Consider the following 24,823-nt stretch of genomic DNA (forward strand, 5'->3'; position numbering starts at 1 on the left):
TGATGGAATGACATAAAATCTCTAAAAATGTCCACCATGAATAGTTTAAGAATCATACAAAACATTTTTAAGTAAAAATATAGGTAACATTTGTCAGTTAATAGGATTGCAAAATATGAGGGAAAATGCATACAAACGAGATCGTATAGATATAGAAAAGATGAAAATTAAATTTTCAGGATATTAGGATAATAGAGTTGTTTTCATTTACAAATTATTCTTTGATGTCATAGTTAAGTCACAAATGCATATATATGTATGTATGTACATATATTTATATATAAATATATACATACATATATAAATTTATATATACATGTATGTATATATGAATATATATAAATATGTATGTGTATATGTATATGTATGTGTATATTCATGTATGTATATATAAATATGTATATTTATATATACGTATATGTATATATGCATACATGTATATAAAATTTTATATGTATAAATGTATATATATATACATATGTATGTATATACACATACATATGTATATATATATATAAATTTTCCCCAAAAAAGATGCTATAAAACATATTTATCTCATATGATTTAAAAAATGAAAATAATTCATTAATTCCTCAGAATTTCCTTACATATATTTTGTATCATTCCTTCTATGAAGTACTATTTATAAGCTCTATAAAGACAATTATGAAGGCAGTAAAAATAATCAGTGGTTACCAAGAGTTTGGTGGGAGGGGGGGATGAATAGGCAGAGCACAGATGAATTTTAGGACAGCGAATTTGTTCTGTATGATGCCACAATGGTAGACACGTCATTATACATTTGTTAAAACTCATAGAATGTACAGCACCAAGAGTGAACCCTAATGTAAATAAACAAAGCACTTTGGGTGCTAATGACATGTCAGTGTCGGTTCATCAATTGTAACAAATGTACCAGCGTGGTTAAGGATGTTAATTGTGGGGGAGGTTGTACATGCATGGGGGATAAGGGGTATATGGGAACTCTTTGTACTTTCCACTCAATTTTTCTGTTTTAGGTTCACAGACTCAAAAAACACTAAGTGTATTGAAATTTCAAAATGGACTATTAGAGGCTAGATTATAAAGTTTTATATTTGATCTGATTGAGGAAGTATGATCTGAAGACTAAAGCACCAATTTGGGGATAAAGCAGAGCAACATGCCAATTTGTGAACTGGATTCTGTTAGGATAGATTCCCTGTAATTTTTCAGTGATAATCAGCTCTGTGCTTCTCAGTGGCTCTGTTGTGCAATTTACACAATGACGATTGTACTGGAATTTTGCCTCTTTACTTCACAGGTATATCTGAGGACAGATGAATCTTTATACTAAAACTGTTCTCATTTCTTCGATAAAAAACACTTTACAAACCAATCACAGATCCATGTCTTTTCTACCTTGTGTTTTGTCACAGTTATACAGGATGAATGGAGAAGCAACAATACAATAGAAATAGAGGTAAATCGGACTCTGGAAATACCATGCTTTCAAAATATCTCCTCAGGAATTTCATCTAAGTTCACCTTTTCATGGTTGGTGGTAAGTGTTGCCCTTTTCAGTGAGTAACTTCAATCATCTTTAAATATTAATGCAGTAAAAATGAATAACAAATATCAACAGGGAAGGCAGGATACTGGAAGAGAGGCAGGCATTATGTGGAAGGTTGGGGAATGGTGGGGGGGCACTAGGATTCCTTCTAACTCAGCAAGTTTCTGGGTCTACGGATGCACTAATTTAGAAATAGTTTCTAAAGGTTAGTTTCTATTTCAAGCTATTAGGTTGGTACAAAAGTAATTGTGGTTTAAAAGGTTAAAAATAATTGCAAAACCATAATTACTTTTGCACCAACCTAATATATACCCAACCATGACTACAGAAAAGAGTGTGATGGTTCCCTGGAGAGGAGCCACATCCAGCAGAAATCCCTACTCACAAATATCTGTGCTACACACAACATATGTCAAGGGATAGACCCCTTTTTCCAGAACCTTTACTACTGCATCCTGGGAAATAACACAACAGTGCTTTAGAACAGAAAACACAAACCGTAATGCTTATAAAAGATGGGTGAAAATTTACCTGAGAGAAACAGGACCTCTATTACAAATAGCCACTGCTCAGCTATCTTATTGCCACAGGGAGTGGCAGGCCCATAGTTGCTACGTTTTCTGACTTTAAAAGAAAAATTGAGAAATTTGGATTTTTATGAGAAATTTTCCAAGGCAAGCTAACCAAATGGTAGACAGGTATTAGCCAATATACTATGGGTGCCAAAAAATACATATACATTCATCTTTTATTTTCAGTATATATTGAGCATTACAGTTTTAATAAAGTTTTTTCCTTCCTTAAAATGTGTATACATTTTTTTGGCACCGTCTATATGTAGCAGATCTCTAATACTATTAAATCGATGATAACACAAGACTAACACAATTATAGAGATAATCATAAACACAGTTTTGAGAACGATGAGGGTGTCCATTTAGGTGATCCAGAATATGACTATATTAATTTTTTTAGATCATCACCATAAAAACACAAAATTTTTAAATTCTACAGAACTCATAGATCGCCATGAATGTGGCAGTTGATAGTTTGCAAAATACTGTATTTGCATGATTTATCATTCATATTACAAATTACTTATATTTTTTAGACTGTCTCACAAACTAGATCCTTCATATAAAAATATTTCTCTGGGGATGTGGCAAATCCAAAATAACTGACTTGCAAGTAGGCCTTAGAATACAACCTACTGATAATTTTTCCCTGTCTATATAATTTTTTGTACAGTCAGTAGAATGAAAAGAAAAAACATTCTAAAATAGCTTTCTCAAACTGTCATATGTTCTACAATGTTTCTTTGTCATCTGTCAGAAAACACTCTTTTCCTTTTATAGGGTTTGGCTTCTAAAACGTAAGGCTTCCTGGGCATCAAGTTTCTCATTAGTGTGTCAGTTGTTCTTAGCAAACGTGACACAATATGGTTCTTAGGAAAAGAGAAAAAACAGTGGGGATGACCTCAGAAGGACAGAAACCCACTAAACATTACAGTAATGGAAATGCACTTTCTATACTTTGCTTGCATTTTTAATATTTTCGACCAATAGGTTAAAAGGTTCCACCCTAATTATCATAAATTCTGTTATGAATGGGAATAATAAATAATAGTAAACTTTAACAAAGCTTTACTGTAGAGATTTTTGCAGGCTAGTAAGTTGATCTTAAGAGTGTGTAATCCGTTTTTCCAAGCAAATGTAAAGCCTTCATTTGGCCTATGTCTTTCGTGTGACTCTGAGCTTCTCCAGGATGTTATCAATCACTTCAAACCTCTCTAGCATTTTGTATAGCGCCTAGAAAATAGGCACTCAATAAATATTGAATGGGTCTGTTTCTCTTTGTCTCCTTCCTCCACAGTCGTATTCATTGACCTCATATTAAACTGATGGGCACTAAATTGATGCTGGCTGTTTGATAAGTTAATGTGTAGCAGCTCATTATCAGTGACTAGATGACTGATAAGGTATCCTTATCTAGTAGTTTTCTTTAAGAAAACTAAGAAGGCTAAATAGACATCATCTCTGGATCCTGCCAGGACATTTTGGATAAATGAGGAGCAGAGAATGCACCTAAGGTCCCACACACAAAGAGTGAGTCCTAAACTTCTGCTAGAACCTCAAAGCATGCTGTCACTTTAAAGAATGCATCATGATACAGACAACTTCAGGAATCTTTTTGAAAGAAACCTCTCCTCAAGGGGAGTATTATATTGGCAAATGTGCTGATTCAATTCCTACTGTGCAGTCCCTTTTTAAATGTCAAAATCTATTTGCTCCTCTGATTTACATCCATACTCCACAGTGTCGGCAGCTGTGGGATTCAGTAAGTCTGATATGAAATTATTTTATTTCCTCTTATTAAGGAATAAACTGCAGCTCTTGGTGTCATGATTGTGATAGGTCTTCAGAGGACATAAATATCCCTTGTAATTCCATTTTAGTTCTTTAATCTCATGTTAAACTGGCAATAGTAATCACAATGGTAAGTCAGTTGTTCTCACAAGCAAGGTATAATGTGGCTTTTAGAAAAAGTTTAAGAAGTAGATATGGTGAAGATGAGCTCAGGAGGGTAGAAACCCCTTTTACCAAAAACAGTAACTCTGGGAAGCTACACACACTCCCACTTCAAGTCTGTGTTAAACCTTGGAAACAATTTTATAAACTAAAATTATTTTAATCTAGGTCACTGGAAAACAAAAGGCACATCTTCTTATATGTGGAATTTTATAAAATCTAATTATTTCAGTTATGATCTTCATGGAAAAGGTTATTAATCGGATTCTCAGTTATCATTAAAAAATTATTTGGTATGTGTATCTGATCCCATAGTAAGGCTGTGTTAAATATGTTCATGGAATGGATCCTTTACATTTTATGTCCAACATTGAGCTAGCATGAGAGGTAACTAAGTAAATACAAAAGGATAAATCTTCTGTGGACACTGAGGGTCCATGTGAATGGTGGGGTGATGTGTAAGAAATCATAAAATATGTGTAGGTTTAGATGGGCTGTAGCTGGTAGGTAAAGGACAAGTGATATTTTCCTCATTTTATGTCCTGGGAACAAATATACAATAGTCATGAGGAAAATTCGGCAGGCTTATTCTGGGAGCTTCCATATATACTCTAATATTCTGTTTTCATTCCCAGCTATTGTCCTGATTTCCCATGGTATAAACTTCACTTCAATCCAATAAGCATATGTGAATCTGTTTTGAGTGCTAAGTCCTAGAGGGATACAAACTATATTGGACATATTTCCTACCATGAAATACAATTTTGATAAAAATGTAAAAAATACAGGGAAAACAGCTTGATTCTAACTAGATGGACTGGGAAAGCTTCTTTCAGAGATAACATTTGAGCTGGATAATTAAAGAACTGTTGGCCAGCAAAGACAGACATGCACTACACCAAGACCCTGGGACCTGTGAGTACAAGTTGGTAATGGGGGGATGAGGGGGGAAGGCAGGCATTGAGGAAATGTTTGTTCCCAAAATTGGTAGATAAAGAGAAACCCACAATTACTCTCTTTAAAATCGTGACAAGGAGGAGAGGATATTTCAGCAAACAGTTTCATATTAGCAATAAAGGAATATAACTAAAATATAGATGCTTATATTTCTTTAAATTTGTATCTATAAATGTATCTTTTCAACATACTCTAATATTTATGATGTACAAAAGATACATTTACAGATAAAATTTATCTATTTCGGTTTTGGGATGCTTTCTTTTTTAGTTTCATTTTTATTTATTTTTATTTTTCAATTACAGTTGACATTCTATTAGTTTCAGGTGTACAGCATAGTAGTTAGACATTTCTATAACTTACAGAGTAATGCCCCTGATAAGTCTAGTACCCACCTGGCTCCACATATAGTTATTACAATATTTTTTTTTTTTTAGTTATTACAATATTATTGACAGTAGTCCCTATGCTGCATTGTTTTGTAACTGCCAATTTGTACTTCTTAGTCCCTTCTTTTTTGCTCAAACTCCCAACCCCCTCCCATCTGGCAACCATCATTTTGTTCTCTATATCTATGAGTCTATTTCTGTTTTGTTTGTTTTGGTCTTTTGATTCCACATATAAGTGAGATTATATGGTATTTGTCTTTCTCTGTCTGAGTTATTTCACTTAGCATAATACCCTCTAGGTCCATCCATGTTGTCACAAATGGTAAGATTTCATTCTTTTTATGGCCAAGTAATATCCCACTGTATATATGGACCACCTCTTCTTTATTTAATCATCGTCTATCAGTGGGTACTTTGGCTGTTTCCATATCTTGGCTATTGTAAATAATGCTGCAACGAACATAGGGATGCATATAAATTTTTTCAAACTAGTGTTTTGGATTTCTTTAGATAAATACCCAGAAGTGGAATTCCTGGGTCATAAGGTAGTTCTATTTTTAAATTTTTGAGGAACCTCCGAACTGTTTTCCATAGTGGCTGCACCAGTTTGCAATCCCACCAACAGTGCACGAGGGTTCCCTTTTCTCCATGTCCTTGCCAACACTTGTTATTTATGATGTATTGATAACCACTCTGACAGGTGATATCTCACTCTGATATCTCATTGTGGTTTTAATTTGCGTTTCTCTGATGATTCATGACATTGAGCATTTTTTCATATGTTTCTTGGCCATCTCTATATCCTCTTTAGAGAAATGTCTATTCAAGCCCTCTGCCCATTTTTTAAATTGGATTGTTTGTTGTTTTGGTGTTAAGTTGTATGAGTTCTTTATCAATTTTAGCTATTAACCCCTGATGGGATTTGGGGGGGGGGATGTTTATATCTCCTTAGACAAGGGAAACAAAAGAAAAAATGAATGGAACTACATCAAACTAAATGTTTTTTGCACAGCAAAGGAATCCATCAACAAAACAAAAAGACAACCTGCCAAATAAAAAAAAGTATTTGCCAATGATAAAGTATGGCAGTTACAAAATAGTCACAGAGATTGTGGGGACAGAGTCCCAGAAAGCAGTTTCCAGGCTCTCAGCCTCATGTGGAAAGGTTTTGGCTCAGGTAGTAGATGGCCATCAGCTGTTACCAGTTAGCCATTAGCCATTAATATAGCTGCCGTGGCTACGCTGGCAAGGAGGTTGGTTGTTGGTTGGTTGGCAGAGAAGGGATGGCAGATTGCAGTTAGCAGTTGGGGTCAGTTGGCAGAGAATCAGACGGCAGGTTGCGGATAGTATGGTTCCTGCTTATTGTGTCTCACCCAACCACCAGCAAGAATATAGTGGTATGACACCCCAATCTATGGCTCCGTGGGTGTTCCTTATTGGCCTCACCATATCCTGAGTTCTTGTGTGGGGAGCGGGACCAGGGACCCCACATAACACCCTTCATGACAGGGATGTGAAGTACAGCATGGGGAATATTGTCAGTAATACTGCAATAAATACGTGTGGTACTAGGTAGGTACTAGATTTATCTGGGGAGTCACTTTGTAAGTTATATAAATGTCTAACCACTATGCTGTACATCTGAAAACTAATATAATATTGAATGGCAACAGTAATCGAAAAATAAAAATTAAAGAAGTTAGCATTCCAAAACCAAATAAACAAATGATTAAATAAAATTTTATCTATAAATGTATCTTTTCACTATACTCTTTTTAAATATTTATGATGTCTTATATTTAAACAAAAAGTGAAATGGTGCCACAAACAATGCTGGTTTCCGATGCCTGGAAGTCTAGCTATTCAGAAAACAAAATTGACAGCTTCTCATTGATGGCAGCTTATCCTGTCTTTACCGTAATCAAAATTAGAGTGCTAGCCAATCTACAGAGTGTTGACAACCAGTTTCAATAATTAGAAAAATATTGTTCTGGTGTTCTGCAAAGTAGATGTGAGGAGCTTTGCAAGCAGCTGCTTTGACAGCACTAACTGGATGGAGAATAAATGGAAGAAATGTGAAGATAGGATGCTATTTGGAAATAAAGAAGTAGCAATCGATACAGTTAACAGAATTTATTGAATGAGCCCTATACACTCAACACCTGCATGTGCTATGTGGTCAACACAGCCAACTCTGACATGGAGCTTGGGCCATCCCAGAGATGAAATAACATCACTAAATCAAACAGTATCAAGGTCCCCTTATCTGGATTGAAAATTCTCAGTCTAGTACAGAAATGGGAAAGCGTCCACAAATTATGTTCAGGTTTATCAGGTTTTTAAGAGATATAGGGAAGCAGTATTTCATGATTCTATATGACACTACCCAGCCCTCATCATGCAAATTATTTTATGGAACTCCTGTACCTAACTTAATTATGCATTTATTTCTCTTCTATGGGTCTGATTTTGTATTTGTTTTTCTTATGAAGTTGTTTTCCTCAAATAAACTCTAAGCAGAAAAGTGAAGGATTGTTCATTCTACTGCTTTTGTGAGGCTGTATATAGCAAAGCCCTTAACAGCATGGATTTTGGAGGGAAATTGTTGTTTTCAAATCCTGGCTCTGCATTTACTAGCTGTATGACCTAAGAGCTAGGTTTAGGATGAGTAGGGCTTTAACTTGGGGGCACAATTTAAGAGAGCGCCAAATGAAAAAAAAATCAATAATCAAGATACAAATATAAATAAGATATTTTTTATATCACAATTTAGGGAAAGTCAAGATGAACAAATATTAACATTTTTAAATAAAGGCAAGCTGTGGTTTGTTTTGAGAGCTTGCTATGCTGTTCAAGGAACAGTATTTTCCAATCAACCTGTGGTCCCTGGGCCTTCGTGACATCATGTCTCCCACGGGTACATGGATAAGAGACTTGACAGAAGAGAATGGATTGAGTAATGACTGACTCTATGTGCTCATTCTTTACAGTTTTAATTGGAGAGTTTTTATTAACTTCCTCTACTTAGTCAAAATGTGGGAGAATATTTTGATAAGTGCATATAGGGGCACACATTTTTCCTTTTGTCTCAGAATTCATGTCTTGGATATGTTTCCTAACCTGTTTTAGTTCCCTCTATAAAAAGGGACCATTATAGTACCGACCTCATGGTATTTTTGTGAGGTGTAAATAAGGTAGCACAACTAAATAGCTTAATACATTCCTATACTCAGTATGTATTAAAAACTCATTTCCAAAGCGTTAGTTTTATAACTCTCCATAATTCCTCAATTTAATCGGGCAGCTAATGAATACTCCTGAAGTAGCTAGGCAATCATCAGTGAGGCTGGAGGACAGGGAATTTGTATTAATTGAACATCTATTGAGTATCAGGATTAGAGTATGTTGGCTAATTCAATCTACATTTCCTATTCAATCATAAGGATTCAACAAGTTGAAAGTCCCAGGAAGTTTTAGAAGTATTTATTGATATTTTAAAAAGTTGTCAAAATTTTTTCTTTGAAGAACAAGAAAAGAATAAAAAAGGCAAGAATAAAAACTCTATTTAAAACCCTCTTACCAATCTGTTTCCTACGGACCCTAAGATCATCATTCTCAGGTTGGAGTTAAAGTATACTCTATGACCCCTAGAATCAGAGGGTGTATGACTCCCAAGGGCCCTTCGAATCAGCAAATTGCTCATACCTCAATAATCTACATGTTATATAAAGGCTTCTGGCCTCCTGGAATTTCTTGTTAGTTTTTCATTTCTGATAATCCAGTACGTCTTCTTATTTGTTTTGTGATGGTTTGGTTTTCATTACTGCATCTTGTCTCTGAGGCTTACTTGTCCCTGGTGCTGGTCATCTCTGTTTTTAATGATGTGACTTAAGTAACTTCTTACTTTGTGAGATGTTTGAGCAAGTTCCTTAACCTCCGTTTTTTCCAGATTGTTGTAAGGAATAAATAAGATTTGAAAGAACTTTGCACAGTGCCTAAAACATAGTAGGTTTTAACCTACTAAATAAATTTAACTATGACTAATAGTTAACTAAATAAATTTAAGCTATGACTAATAAGAATATAAAATGTTTGTAGTGGTCATAGCATGGTATTGGTATTCTTTCTCCCTCTCCCAGCTCTAGACATTTCGCTATTTGCTTACACTAGTTTTTCCGCCTCTCCTCCCATGTGCTTCATGAAGGCAGTCGTTCACATAGAGGTTCTTGCCTCAGCCCCCTTATAACTGGGACTCTAGAGCTCTCAGAATCTCTAGATGTTGTAGGTAACAGGGCACACTTTGCAACTGAATGCCATCCTGCACAACAAATAAACAAACCCTCCTCTCTACAACCCTTAACTGCCCAGAAAAACAAAAGAAACAAACAAAAAGCTTTGAATAAATGTGTGTGTGTGTGTGTGTGTGTGTGTGTGTACGTGTGTATCTTTCCTCCATCAGTTAAACCACCCTGGCTAGTCACATCCAGGTACACGATAAAGGAAAAAGCAGTTTTTTTCGCCAGTCTCCAACCTCAGCCTCTGACTGCCCTTCTTCCCACAACAAAGTGACAGATGGAAATCTTCCAGATGGCGAGTCATTTACTAAATGACCAAGAAGCTTTTTGAACTCCAAGAGCCTTATGAATACAGTCCCAGTGCATAAGCAGGAGCTGTAAAATTCAGCTTGTTGTGCTGAAGGACCTGCAGGGGGAGCCTGCCTCCTTAATTTTTGGCCTCCAGATTAGCAGATGCTGAGTGAAATGCCTTCCACTTTTTTCTGCTGTCACCACTCAATATTTAGGGCTCCTTTGGGAGACCCTGTCTCCGGAATTTAAGGTCTCTCCCTTTAATTTTCTGTACCTTTCTTCATTAAGAAGACAGCAGCACAGACTCGTAGGTCCTTTGTGTGGGTATAAAGTTATATACATTGCTTCTGCAGTAAGTCTTAAGCAGAGTATAATTCTCTGCAGACAGTTATATATATACATACATACATACATACATACATACATACATACATATATATAAATCTGATGCCAATCTTAGTTATAGTCACTTAAAAAATTGTGTCTTACATAAGAGTTTTTACTAAATATATTCTGGAAATAGATATATAAACTAGTTAAGAAATCTACGTTCATGTTTCTGCTCCTAGCCCATACCTGAATTCTCTCACTCACCTGGCTTCCAAATTTCTTCTACCCTGAATTTGTTTCATTTTTCAAACTAGAGATTCCAAGTCACAGATCTTTGTTTTCTTTATTTTATGACTTTTTCTCCGTAGATGCACTCCTGTTCATTCTTTTCCACTAGTATTTTTTCATTTCCCCTGGCCCCTGCACATTATGATTCATCTGTTCTTTAGAGTTAGATCTGGACCATTAAAAAAAGGAAAATGCCCCAGCCTGGGTCTCACTCCAGAACAACTGATTTCAAATCTCTAGAGAAGATGCTTATGTATCAGAATGTTTCCAAAGCAACTCAGTTGAGAACATTGAGTGATAATAGTGGGGACGAGGACATAACCCTTTCTCTAGCCTTGTGCCCCTCACTTTCAGGTGCTGAACCTGTACTTATAAGACCCTGAGAGTGAGTGCCTCCTTAAATTTTGTGCCCTAGGAGTCTCCTTACCTCATTCTATTCCCAGCTTTCAGAGGAGATAAAATGAGACCTTTTATAAAGTAATGCTGGGAAAAGAGGGTAACTAGTATAATCGTCCAGTTAATGTGAAGATTTAATACACAAAACTGATACAGCTTCCTCAGCCCATCTTAACATTAAGATTTCTGAACTTAAAATGAGAATTATGATCTGCCATTAGCCCCCAGTGCTGTGCACCCCCAAATCCCACCCCAGATATGCAGCTTACAGACGGTTAAAAAAGGGAAGTTCTAATCAGAAGAGCAACAAGTTTCTATTCATGTTAGAAAAGGGTGACAGTAGTTTTTTACTGAAAGTCAAGTGCAATGATACTTTGTCTAGTAACATACTAAATGTCTCTTAATTTCAATTCTTCATTCATAATCTCTATCTTTACAAGATGTGAAGGAATTAATACACGTGAAATACCTAGCCGAAAACTGGCACAATTGAGTACTCAATAACTAGTATCTATTTTTCTCACCAGGAAGATAATGGAACTCAGGAAACACTTATCACCCAAGATCATTCCATCAGCAATTCCACATTATTTAAAGACCGAGTCAATCTAGGTACAGACTATGGGCTCTACCTCTCTCCAGTCCAAATTCATGATGATAATCGGAAGTTCTCTTGCCATGTTATAGTCCATCCTGGCAAAATTTTGAGGAGTTCCACCACGGTCAAGGTTTTTGGTAAGAGTTTTTGTTCTCTGGACTCTTTCGATCCTCCTGTCAATGTCTCCTGCTTCACTCTCTGCTAGAGAGGAAGCACCCTGTTAGCTGGAGTACAGCCGTGCAAGGTCGTTAGTCTGGAATTGTTTACCTTGATAATTGACATCCATGTTGGACATGGGGATGAGGGTAGGAAGTAAAAGAATGATGATTTGGTTAACAGAATAAAATCACACAGAAAGCCATAAATAAAATCACACAGAAAGCCATAGACTGGTCAATTTTCTGGTGACCATTACCTTATGTATAATTTTAATGTTTCCTAAGAATACTGGAAATCTCTTTAATTATAACTTCCAAAGTCTAATTGCTTAGTTGTTTAATTGTCTTAGTTGCTTCCTGGAGCAAGATAGAATAAGACCAGTGTGAGAAAAGGAAGATGATAAACACAGCTCTGAAAAACTCTGCACACCTCCCCTCACCCTCACCAAGGCCAAGTGGGGTGAAGACTGTCTGGCTTCTCCAGCAAAGGAGCCTGCAGAGATGGGCCTCTGACTCTGCAGGGTGCAAATTAGGGGGGAATTGTGAAAATTCTATTTTGCTCAGTGATGCAAGGAAATATTAATTAACAGAAACCCCTAGCTTTAAATATTTTTCATCTTTTTGACCAAGAACTGTTTTGTGTTTTTTTAATGGCATTTTTAAATTAAGGCAAAAAGAACAGCAGTGATGTAGACGAGCAATTAATTGGTTTTGAAAATTAGGTAAACAAAGAGAAAATAACTTCACAAAATGTAAGGTCATGGACTGTTAGATTTTTTTCCCCTCAGTTCCCTGAATGACAGAACAAGTGAAAAAAAATCTTGATTTTCACTTTTTACTTAGAATCTTACTGCATTATAATTACAGGTCACAGAATTCAGTATGTGAGAGGTAATCCAGGGAAACATCAGAAGAGGCAGGAAGATAATAGAATGTACATGATCAAGCTATGGGCTTAGAGCTGGATACCCCAGGGAACTCTGGGAGAATACACATCAGAGTTTTTCCCAATGAAGGCAAGAAAGCTGGGGTATTACCCACCAACAGATGGGCATCTGTCACTGCCATGGACTCTTTGGGATTTCCAGTTTGCCCTACTTGGGGACTCTGCTCCCATAACCCCAACAAATCCTTAGGAGAGAGTCATATAGGTGTGCCCAGCAAGAGGCCTCACTGATAGATTTGTAGGCACTGATGGCTCCTGCCACAGGCTCTTAATATTTTCTCCACTGGTTCATAGATGACTTTATCTGCCGTACTCAAGAACTTACTTCAGTTCAACATGTTGTACTCAATGTCTACTTTGTAGTGGGCTCTGTTGAGTGCTAGAGATGGAGAGACGAAGAAATAGTCTGGCTTTGAGGTACTAACAATCTAATAGGATAACAAAGTCACTGAAATAGTCCCTGATATTTTCTAGTACCAAGAAACTAAACAAGTATCAATGTTTTTCTGTCCCTTCCAAGGCCTATAAATTATACTGTGTTTCTGGGCCTTTGGACACGTATAATATTCCCCTCTCCTCCACATTCCCCATTTCATTTGACTCACCCATAATCATCATTCAACTATGTTAGATGGCTCATCTTTCAAAAGCCTCCTTTTATCCCCCAAGTTTGGGTTAGCAACTTCTCTTAAAATCCTTTTCTCCAAATCCTATATGTCCTCAGTTATGAGACTTATCTCAGTGCATTCTCATTTCTAGTTTATGTATCTGTATTTTCTTGAGGACAGTGAAGATGATTTATCCACCTTTGTTTCCTAGGCATCTAACATTCTGCCAAATATAAAGTGGGTGTTTAATAAATACTTGATGAATGATAAATCTTTCAACACACACACACACACACACACACACACACACACATACACACACACACACGCTAGTGGCCAGGTGGCATTCAGTGATACTAACTGTGTTTTATTTGCCTTTAAGCTGAGCCAGAAATCCCCATGATTGTGGAAAATAACTCCACGGATGTCTTGGGAGAGGTGAGTCACATTAAAGCCTTTGAAAAATTATGGTATAATAGACCAAGGTGTGTCGGGTTGCATCGTTGTCCAGAATGGTTTTTTTTAAAGCTATTACTTGTTGGCCTTCAGCCAATTAATTCCTGGTAAGGAAAAAGGAAAGCTGAATTGATTCTAGATACTAATGGGAATCCTTGCTTTCTGACTTAGGACTCTCAGAACTGTGATCTGTGATCCTTAGCCCTTAATTTTCCTGGAAAAACAGTCTCAGTAGCTTAAATTTCTCTTTAATAAAAATTGAAGTACTAGTTAGTAAAGGAAAAGTAGGGCAGAAAGCAGTGTGACTTCTGGTGGAAGAATGAGTGTTATGCTCAGCTGACATTTAATTTGTTCTAACCCATTTCCTGTACCAGCTTTCTCATTGTTTTTATTTTGAAGCTAACAAGAGGAAGTGTGCCCTTCTGTACTCCTTCAGAACCCTGGCTGTTTCTTAGGCAGTAGGAGAAAAGGCAGGAGAAAAGCAAAGGAAAGTAAGGTCCTCGGACTTGAATATTTTTAGGTAGTTCCCAGCCTCTCACCATTGGGATCTGAGCTCACTTGCCAGCTCTTCTTGTTGGCTGTGACCTTGGGCAAATTATTTCACATCTTTGTAGTCAGTTTTCCCATTCATGTGAAGGGAATAAGAAGAGTGTCTGCACATTATTGTTGTTTATAAGAATCAAACAAAAAAATATATGAAAAGTTCTTAGTATATATAGTATGGCATATATTAAGTGCTGAATAAACATTATTTTGTTGTTTTTGTTGACATTACTATTATATATGTTAATTAGTTGTCTTGTGGCATTACGACTTCATTCAAACTTTTCAAAACCCCAAGTAAAAGAAATATTCTCATTAACTCTCAAACATTTCCTGTTACATGGGATGAGAGAATATCAGTCATTTAATTTGACAGCTGAATACAAACTATAGTTCAGATTTACTGGGATGGTTTTAGATGAGTGTATATATGCATTATCCAAGTAATTCAAGTATTTGTGTCTTTTGTTGATTTTATGCATTAGTCTTTTAGATAATTGCTATTGTAGTCCTGAGCATATAGAAAAAGATTTTGAAATTTCTGTCCTTCCACAATTAATTTTCAATTTTATCAGTGGACTTTATTTCAATAATTTAAATAAAATAATCTAATGGTGCAGCATTTGGTAGGTGGTTTTTGTTTCTTTTAAGGATTTCTTGTAGGTTCTTGGTGCCAGTGTTTACATCTAATATGGACTCAATCTAGATATATAGCCATGAGGTTTAACTGAAGAATTCCAGTTTTTTTAAAAAGGACTTTGTCTTACATGTTATCAAATGTCCTCTTTGTACCCATGCTTGCCTAGGTGCTGAGTGGGAAAACCAGAGACTCTCCCTTCTTGGGGAATTAATGAATAATCTCTCACAAAACCCACATAACAAGCTACAGGATGTGGCTTGTCTATGGATCTTTGAAGCTCTTGCCAAACATTAGCGATTCTTCACTCTAATAAACTTATAATCCCCATTGTATTTTTAATAATTTATGAACACTCCAAAGCCCTTTTGCATGCTTTTATCACATGATGCTCCCAATGGGCCTCTAAAATAGGTAGAGCATCTGTCATTTTACAGATGAGAAATTGGGGCCTGCAGAGTCTGAACAACTGGCTGAGTCACTAATAAAGGACCAAGCTGGGATGAGAATTTAGCATGCCCGTATCCAGGCAGGAGTATAATGAAAGGAGACCATGCTTCAAGGGCAGATAGAACTAATGTCAAATCCTAGTTTGACCACTTAACTACGTAGCTACCTCTCCTCACCAAGTAATTAAATCCCCCATATCTCCACCAACTCATCTTTAAAACTGGAATCATAATAAATATTTTGCAGGTGAATTAGATTTATGCATGGTGATGAAGTACATGAGACGTAGTAAATGTCTCAGGAATATTTATTTCTACCCCACTATTTATCATTTACTCACTCTTTCACGCATTCCTTCATGTGCATTTATATTCATAAATCTACCTTGTAATTGATTCTAAGAAAGAGTGTGTGATAATGAAAAAAACAGAACATGGATTGTGGAATCGGATAGACCTGGGTCTGAATTTTCCTCCATCAATTGTTCACTCTGGCTCCTGGAATCTCAGTTCCTTAGCTTCCTGTCAGTGAACGGGAGCAATGATCCCAACCTCACAAGAGTGATGTATGCATAAAATGAGAGAACATATGTGAAGGATCTACCACCTGGCTACTGTAAGTGTTAGGCAGTGGTAATTTCCTACCTCTTCCCTTCATCACTTAGCACCTATTGGATGTGTACTATATGCTACATATTCACTACACCGGCAGCCTCTATTAGAACAATAGGGATTTGGTAAGTTGTGTGCAGTGTTTTCCAGCATTACTAGTTAGAGTTATAAAGTTTATGATTAAATTTCCTGTAACATAGATAACCTCCCATGTTATTCTAACAATAATGCCTCTCAGGCCTAGACATACCAGGATGTCCAAGGAGAGTGTCATACCTGTGGATGTCATGTTCTTATGTGTTGCCCAGAGTGAGGCTTCACCAGGGTTCCAACATGGCACGCAGCCTTGCTCTGTAGCTGAGATGAAAACGGGACCTTTAACTTAAACCTCAGAGCCCCACCATGTAGCATAGCAGATTTTTACATTAGAGCAAAAGGGTCCCTCAACACAGAGCCCGTGGCTCTCTACACCCAACTCTGATGGTGCAACAAAAAAAGGGCACAAGAGAGATGTATGAAAAGTCCAGAGCTGACTCACAGTTCAGTCTTTCCACAAGTCACGTGTCTCTCTTTATGCAGTGCTTTATGCTCATCTCCATGGGCCTTGTCCTTGTAATTCTTTATTGTTATTATGTTGACAAAATTTAGGGGAAAATATATAAAGAAAACTACCTAACATGAAACAGGAAACAAAAGCAGTTGGGGTTAAAATACCTAAAAAGGAAGAGAGCCTAAAATAATAACATATAAAACACACCATAATCTAAAAATACACATAGGAGTGTAGCAGGATAGCTCCAGTAGTTGTTGGCAGAATTTGTTTGTTTGCTTATTTAATTTTGGTTTTGCAAAGCCTGAATCTTTGTGTGTAAAGATTCATTCTTAAGCTCCCTTCTCTGTGTGTGTGTGTGTGTGTGTGTGTGTGTGTGTGTGTGTGTATGTAAGATCAGGTATTGCAGCCTCTTTTCTTTCTTTTTTTTTTCTGGCATCCTGTGCCACATTAAGGCTCTGAGTCCAAATATCCAGCCTCGTGACTGCCAGCGGCCATAATCACTGTGGTGGTGAGCGCCTGAGCTTTCACCACGGCTGGCAAGGACACTCAAAGGAACACCACACCCCAGTGGATAAACCACATGGGAAGTGAAATCTTTTATATCAGGCAGGTTTCTAGGAGAAAATAAAAAGGGGGAAAAAAAGAGGATTACAAGACGTCGGTGTAGCCTGGGTTTTTCATAACCCTAGTGCCTGGACTTATGTTTGTTCGATAAACAGCTCACAGGGAAGACAACTCTGGATGCTAGAGCTTCTGCCAGAGTCTAAGGAGAAGCAGTAAGAGGGAACCACATAAGTAAGGGCTGAAAGAGGCAAGACACCATTATTCTATTATGCCATTATTATATTCACTTTCAGGAAGGACAGTGTCCATAAAGTACTTGGGCTGTCTACAAGAGATGGAGATACTGTGTTTATCTCGTCTTGTCTTCCTCGGTGCTCACTATCCCCTCTTCCTCACTCCCAATCCAGTTATAAAACAACAATAACAAAGAAAAAAAACTAGAGACATCATCCAAAACAGAAGTCATCTCTTGTGCAAAGGTCAAAGTAGTTCTCGCTTTGATTTTATTCTATTCCTGAATTAGGATTTCAGGCATAGCTTCAGCAGCCCAGGGAATTTTTCTCTTCCTATGGAGCTCTAGGCTCCCTAGGCTCCTTTTATACATGCGTGTGTGTGTGTGTGTGTGTGTGTGTGTGTGTGTGTGTGTGTGTGTAAAGCATTGCTGAATATTTAAAGATGAAAGTTTTAAAAAAGAATCTGAGAACAATGAATGGATATGCAGTGAGCATTTTAAACGCAGGAATAAAATCCAAAACCTACGGCTCAAATGGACAAATGGTCTGTGTGTTCTGTGAGGACAAAACAAAATCAACTTACCTCATTAAAATTGACCTCAGAATCTAAGAAGATGTTCTCTGTCCTACCCTCCCCCCGGCAATGTTTTTTCTATCTTTACAGGATGAATGTTTTTCTAGGGAGCTGTCTCTCTTCTCCTATGTTTACATTTTTATCTTTCTTTTTTTACTTTTCTGCTGTTCTTTATTTCTCCTTATTTACCCCATCTCTCCATCTTTTTCTTTTTCTTTCTGAGTTTCTTTCGTCTCTTACTCACTAACTCCTTCTTCTTTAACAGACCTTAATATGAAATTAGACTATATTATTAAATATTTATAAATAACTTTTCATGTCCTCTATTCTTAATGTTTAATTCAAGTGAGTTGAAAAGTCTTTCATTCTCTTTGTGCTAAATATGCATCAGTTACTTATGTGTTAAATGGTTGAAAAGACTTACAGGAAAAGACAGGTTATACTGATGAAACAGCTTTAATATAAGCAGGTGGTATAACACTGCAACAATGGGAGAAACATATACATTGGAAGGGACTGGAGATCTCAGGCTCTAGCTTCTTTGTCCTTCCACTGCTGGAATCCAAAGAACGAGCTTTGTATTCAGTTCTCAGATCACCACCAGTAGGCATGCAAACACCTCAGTCTCGGGAAGCCTAAGCTCTGTTCCTGGCAGGGTCTCTTGGAGTGAGCTAGTCACATAAACACATTCCAGCTACCTGGCCAGACTCAACTGTCAAGCCCTTCAGCTTCACTGAAACCAAGTGTTAGGCATAAATCCCATTATTTTCACTCATTGATGCTGACAGGCTGGTACATTCTGCCCCCAAACAACTCACAGACCCATGGTGGCAAAACAACATTTATCTTTACTCAGTACATTTTAAAGTTTTGGTCAGCACAGCTCTAGGAACTCTATAGATAAGCATTTGGTCAATTCAGACCTGCTGAGATTAACCCATACTATGCACTCTTTCTCTTAAAAAACAAAACCTCACTAAATTGCTTTGCTAGTAATATATATTTAAGCTGGAACTAAAATGGCTCTTTGCGATGAGTCTAAAGTCAATGTTTCAGAATGGATTCCCCCAAGCCCAATTTAAACGAAATGGAAGGGATGGGCTGCTGCAGGCTGCTCTGTCTTTCTCTGGCAGGCCTCCTTCTCGGCCCTCACCTTCCATTTCATCTCCAGGATGGCCCTTTCCACCTCCTCCAGGACTTGCTCTCTCCTTTCCACAGCCCGCTCCCGCCATTCCACTGCCCTCTCCCTCCTAAGAACTTCCTTTTCTCTTTGACTGGCCCATAAAACCAGTGTCCCCACCTGCTCCAGGAACCTGGCCCAGTCACCCTCGATGCCCATGGGGAACTGGAATCCTTGGACCCTTGGGTCCTGGCGCTGCCCTGCCTGCACGTGGCCAGTCTTCTCCAGCTCCTCCCTGTGCATGCTCTTCAAATGCTTCCACAGGGCTGTGGTGCCCACATTCACCCCAGGGCCACGGCTCACCTGCCTGCCACACAGGCGGCAAGTGGCATATTGGTTGGGGTGGTGCCCAGCACGAGCGGGGGCCAGGTGAAAATACTCCCATGCCTCGGAAAACCGAGTCCCCTTGTTGTGGGGTACTGGGGTGGGTGTGGCACTCACAAAAGGGCCAACCAGTTCTCCCAGCTCACCAATCTCCTCCTCCACCTTCATCTCTAAGTCCCCTTTTGCCTTCATCCCGGTTCTCTCCTCTTCTTCCTCTTCCCGCCTCATCCTATCTCCTCTGTTATAGCTCTCCTTGAGCTAAAAGTTGTAGTTGCACCACAACTAAGGCTCAGTGTATATGTGGGAAGAGACTGAGGTAACTCCTGGGAATTTGCAATACTAGTCAACGTCTGGCCACACCTGGATGGTATGAAGTTCCTCCCTTCTGCTTCCCTGGAGAGTCAGGGTAAGTCAGAGCCAAGCAAATTGGCCTCTGAGGCTCTCATGTATATTCCCCCTGTGCTCTGAATATGCACTGATCTCTCCTTGGCTGGCCCACAGAGACAAAACAAATTAGTGCAACAATTACAAAGCTTTTTAGCGAAGTCAGTGTTTTCTATGTCAGCCACCACCACGGTGTTTTTGAATATTGAAAATTTTAGATTTTCTCTTGATTCTCCTCCCGCTGCTTCCACTGCCTCGGTGCTCCTGGATACCTATAAAATGCGTGTGGAGACAGGGTTTTCAGCCTCAGGCTTCAGGCAGTTCAGGGCGTCCAGGGCTGAGGCCTTACCGGGTCTTCCTCAGTGTTGGTAGCAGCAAGCATGGACAGATGCTGGTGCGGGAGAGACTCGTGCTTCCTAAGAACTGTTGTAACAGCAGTCCAGAAGCTATAAATCCTGCCAGGGTCTGGTAATATGGTTCCTAATGTGAGGTCAGTTTGTCCCTTAGAGAAGCCCTTGTGGGGCCAGAATTCAAACAGCAGGCTTAGCTGTTTTCAGCAGAAGGAACGGGCATGCACAGAGGGAAAAGAGGTGGATCACATCTCCACTGTCTCGGTGTTGCCTGGTGGTCCTCGGCAAGCAGCTCACTACTCTCCACCTTCTCTGGCACAAGTACCTGCAAAGCCAATAGCTGATAAGACCTTCCTGACAGGAGCTTACTCCAGATGTTTAGCTTATTTACCCCATTTTAAGAATAAAAAACTAGATGTTAAATTGTATTACATTTTTAAAGCAGCCTTACCTCTGACTCACTTCTTGGGTGATTTCTTAGGAGAATGAGAGCCTTTATTCATCAAACTTTGCAACCCTGAACAGTTAGGAAACACTCTCCCGCCACAAGTGGGTACTTACAGGCAAGTGCCGCTCTGGTCTTGCCTCTGATGGCTCCAGTGCCGGGCGAGTGCCCCTGCTCCTTGGAGAAGGGCATCTCCAGTTCCTGCTCCCTCCCACTTCCAGGGGAGCCTTGTTTCCAAGTGGGTGTGTCCCTGCCTGTGGGTTTTTCTGCTACAGACACAAATGCAAATTTTCCCCTCCCCCTCCAGCATCAAAAAGATGTTCCTGGCTAATATCTTGTAGTAAAACAGCAAATCCAGCACCTACATGCTTTAGTTCTGTTCCCAGATAACTAGATCACCTGGCTCTCAAGCAAAGGAGATTTAAGGGAATAAAGGTGGAATATGAGCAGAGAAACCACATGCCTCATAGGGCACATTTTGTGTCAAATATTTTGTCCAATTATCAGACCAGGAGTCTCAATTTGTTTTAGAAACTAGATGTTGTAAATACAGTAAGTAGAAAGCCAAAGCACTTGAAGGAAAGGGAAGATTAAATGAAAGGAAACCCTCGAATTCAAAGAAACATGGCAAACTGAGAAACAAATTTGGGGTTGTTTGTTATTATGTAACTAGAGTTGGAAAAACTGAAATACTATCGGCTTCTACGTTCAATTGGAGTAAAATATAGGGATAATCATAACTTTAGCCAAAAATATGTGTTTCCATACATATAAATAAATGAATGTGTGTGTGTGTGTGTGTGTGTGTGTGTGTGTGTGTGTGTGTGTGAATTTAAGAAAGAAAACCTGTCAAGAGGAGACAGGCACATTTTAAAGAAGGTGTCCATGGGAGAAAAAACCCTGAATTATAGGAGAAAAGATAAAAATGGCAGAGTGAAAGACACATAGAGGCTAAAAGTTAAATTTCAAATAAGAAGAAAAGATGGGGTGGGAAGGAAAGACCCCAAATAGAAATGAAGGATTGGTAAACTGTTACCAAATTCAAGGAGTCCATTTGCCTGTGCACATCAAAGCCCAGTGAAACTTGTATAAGAGTTTGTAGCAGAGAAAGTAGAGGTTTATTTAAGGACAGGGCACCAAGCCTGAGACACAGGTGAGGTAGTGCTCTTAAGACCGAGCTCCCCAGTGGCCTCTAGGGGACAGGTTACAGAAGAGAAAAGTCATTAGTCATGGTAATGTAGGGGACTGGTGTCATAGGCCCTACTGATCGGTCAGGGCTAGCATAGGAGGCAGTGATCTTTGCATTGGGTCCTGTTGTCAGTCACGGGGTGGTTCTGTCTGATTTCAAAGGAACGGAGCCTATAAAGTCATTCTGCCTTCATGGATCTGGAGCTGAAACACAACTGAGATCAAGATGTTATCTTTAGTTTGACCGAAACTCTATTTCTGTGATCAACAGACCTGAGGCTTTGTTCCCAGGACTGTTTGATGCTGACCAGAATCTGATGTCCTGAGGGCTTAATGAATAAGGGAGCAGTTGGCCGTATGTGCAAAGGTAGAAGGATCAGGAAAGAAAAGAAGCAAGTGGGTCATGGTGCTATTAGACTAGACAAGGCCAGTCTGAATCAAGGACAAAGAAAAGAGAAAAAGTCATTTTAAAGAAGTCAAGTTTGTGCACAGTAACAAAACAAATAGAGAAACATTTTTTTTAAAAGATTTCTCTTTCTAGACTAAAAAGTTAAGTGTTTTCAAAACGATTCCATGAAAAGCCCTTTGAATAAGGTTCCGGCCAAATTTAGGCAAACTGCATGCGGGATAACTGACAAATGGTCACCATTTCAGTATTTTATCTGTGGAAATAAGGAAATGATCAGTCTCACAGCCAGATTTGGATCCATTTTTCTGACTCATCAATCTCATCATTCCCCAACCATCCACTGGCTTCCCTCTGCTTCCAGGAAAACATCCCCAACTAATAACTGACCTGTGAACCCACTCCATCTGTCTAACTTTGTGAATTCCCCACTCCTTTCCAACACAGACCACCTGTAAAGTCCAGGCCCATCTCTTCCACAAAATATAATACAACTCTGTTCTCTAAGTTAGTCCCAGATTTCACCCTTCTCTGAACTCCTACAGAACTGCTCCTATTACATAATATTTTGGCACCTATTACATAATTCTTTGTGTTATTTCTCCTTTATTCCATATGTACTTAGAATAATGTGTTAGAGAAACCAATTATTTGGTTTGTCTCACAGATGCAACAGGCACACAATGAGTGAGGGAATGGTTCTACTTCTGAGCAGAGGAACGTGTGTGTGTGTGTGTGTGTGCTTGTATATGTGTGCATATAAACTTTTGTGTACATTTACTAAATATTTTTTTTTTACAATTTAACATGGTTTCTTTTCTTACTCATTTGAACCAAGTAGAAGTTCCCAAATAAAGACAGTTCTGCTTGCTCAGCAAAACCGTACACGCTGACTTGACATTTCAGAAAATGTTTGACTTCAACTTGAACTAGCTTAGTCCGCAGCTTTTCAATTTTTGAGACAGCTTTTCAGGACAAGAACCATATTACTAAACAAAATCTTGGAATGCAGTTTAGAGATGAGTAGAATATTGCAAGTCTGAATCGTTCCATAAAATCTGAATTCAAAGAATCCACAACAGTTCAATCTTTTAAACATTTTTATTAAGTTAACAAGAGATTTCTTCAGTGAGCCACTTGCCTTTGTGAAATAGTGGAACCGCCACTTATTACTGATGTTACCACATCATCATCTTTTGGTGAGTTAACTGAGCATGGAGGAAATGAATCTTAAGAGTAATTAAAGGTGTTGACATTAATATAAACTTTACAACTTTTTTTTTTAACATTTCATGTTCTATAACTCTTACGTCCCTTCATGGACTACCTAGAAATAAACATCAGTCATTGGTTATTGAATTAAATAAATGAAATTCTTTTTTCTTCACTTAATAAGAATATATTTTAGGGGGGCTGTTTTTTACTTTTGATATTCTAAGACAGAAAGTAACGTACTTTTATGGATCTGCATTCCTGTCACATGCATGTAGCCCCACTGTCAAGTGTTGAATGAGTGGAAAAACTGAGAGCTACATTGTTTGCTACCTATATATAATCTTGGATACAACAGATGGCTTCCTCTGAAAGTCTCATTATTTCCTGGAGATTTTTGTAGAGACATACTGAAGTATGTTAAGTTGCACCTCAGTGGTACCACCCAGAGAAATGTAACTTAATATGCTTAAGTTTGATTTCTCAGCACCATAGGTCCAGACTCTTTGGGAGTAACTAGTGTCTGGGGAAATGGGTATACCAAGCATCACATACGCTTAATCATTCTTTATTAGTTAACTAGCATATTCATCAATTGTGGAAAATGTTTGAGAACTAAGGACAAGGGCTGGTCATATGTAAATTATACACATCTCGATGAGAAAAACTATCTCAATAAACGGGATTATAATTTTGTAGTATCTGAGATAAAATTATGAGGATCCAATGAGTCTTATTGGATATTTTCACTAAGCTATTGAAGAAATCACCATCTCACAAAGAGGAAACACAGTGTTGGAAATAAAACATAACTAACTCTACCTCTAAGCTTTCTGATTTCGTAACATAAGATACCTGTTCTTCTATTTCTTTCTTATTTCAATACAATGTGTTTCACCAGGAAATATCTTGGACTGGAATTGAGGTAGCAGAGTTCCCAATTGTGCCATCAACTACATTCCTCTACCTTTAACCGTTCTGTGATTCTGTGCCTTGGTTTCCCCATCTGTCAAATGCCAATAATAAGGTGTGTCGTACCCACCCTATAGGATTGTTAAGATGACAAAATGAAAAATGAATTAGGAAAACCCTTTAAAAGTCAAAACTGAGATATTTCTATTAAGTGGTATCTGTGGTTGTTGCTACAAATAGTACTTTACATTATTTGGGGAATGGAAACAACCAACATACGGTTCTCTTTTAGCTTTTAGCCTAACAGAATATAATTCTCTGGCTTCTGCCAATTATAGCTTCTTCCTTCTATCTCTTGGTTTCCATTTATTACTATTTTATTCTACCTATGTAGAATTGTGATTTTTTTTTCAGAACCCAGAATCCATACTTGCAATAGTATTATCCTAGATTCTTTTTAAGTTG

At 38.1% G+C, this 24,823-nt stretch overlaps 2 protein-coding genes across 2 annotated transcripts in view; one reads left to right on the top strand and one right to left on the bottom strand.

Annotated features, from left to right (window-relative positions):
• The window catches only part of CD96 (CD96 molecule), a 94,905-nt gene that overhangs the window by 18,353 nt on the left and 51,729 nt on the right, over positions 1–24,823 (top strand). The window contains exons 3-5 of the mRNA XM_081074710.1: positions 1,419–1,543; positions 11,554–11,761; positions 13,719–13,774. Of these exons, the coding sequence (XP_080930836.1) occupies positions 1,419–1,543; positions 11,554–11,761; positions 13,719–13,774 (389 nt within the window). The remainder of the gene's footprint in view (positions 1–1,418; positions 1,544–11,553; positions 11,762–13,718; positions 13,775–24,823) is intronic.
• Positions 18,397–20,803, bottom strand: ZBED2 (zinc finger BED-type containing 2). Its single transcript, XM_081074730.1, has 2 exons — positions 20,757–20,803; positions 18,397–20,520 (listed from the first exon to the last, which is right to left on the bottom strand). Exon 2 carries the CDS (start codon positions 19,687–19,689, stop codon positions 19,036–19,038), a length of 654 nt encoding a protein of 217 aa, XP_080930856.1. The 5' UTR covers positions 19,690–20,520; positions 20,757–20,803; the 3' UTR covers positions 18,397–19,035.

Source organism: Rhinolophus hipposideros (assembly GCF_964194185.1).
Source record: "Rhinolophus hipposideros genome assembly, chromosome: 2".
NCBI lineage: Eukaryota > Metazoa > Chordata > Mammalia > Chiroptera > Rhinolophidae > Rhinolophus > Rhinolophus hipposideros.

What these genes read in the sequence shown, in the direction of transcription:
- ZBED2 (XM_081074730.1), bottom strand. Translation starts at nt 19,689, where the DNA reads ATGAGGCGGGAAGAGGAAGAAGAGGAGAGAACCGGGATGAAGGCAAAA.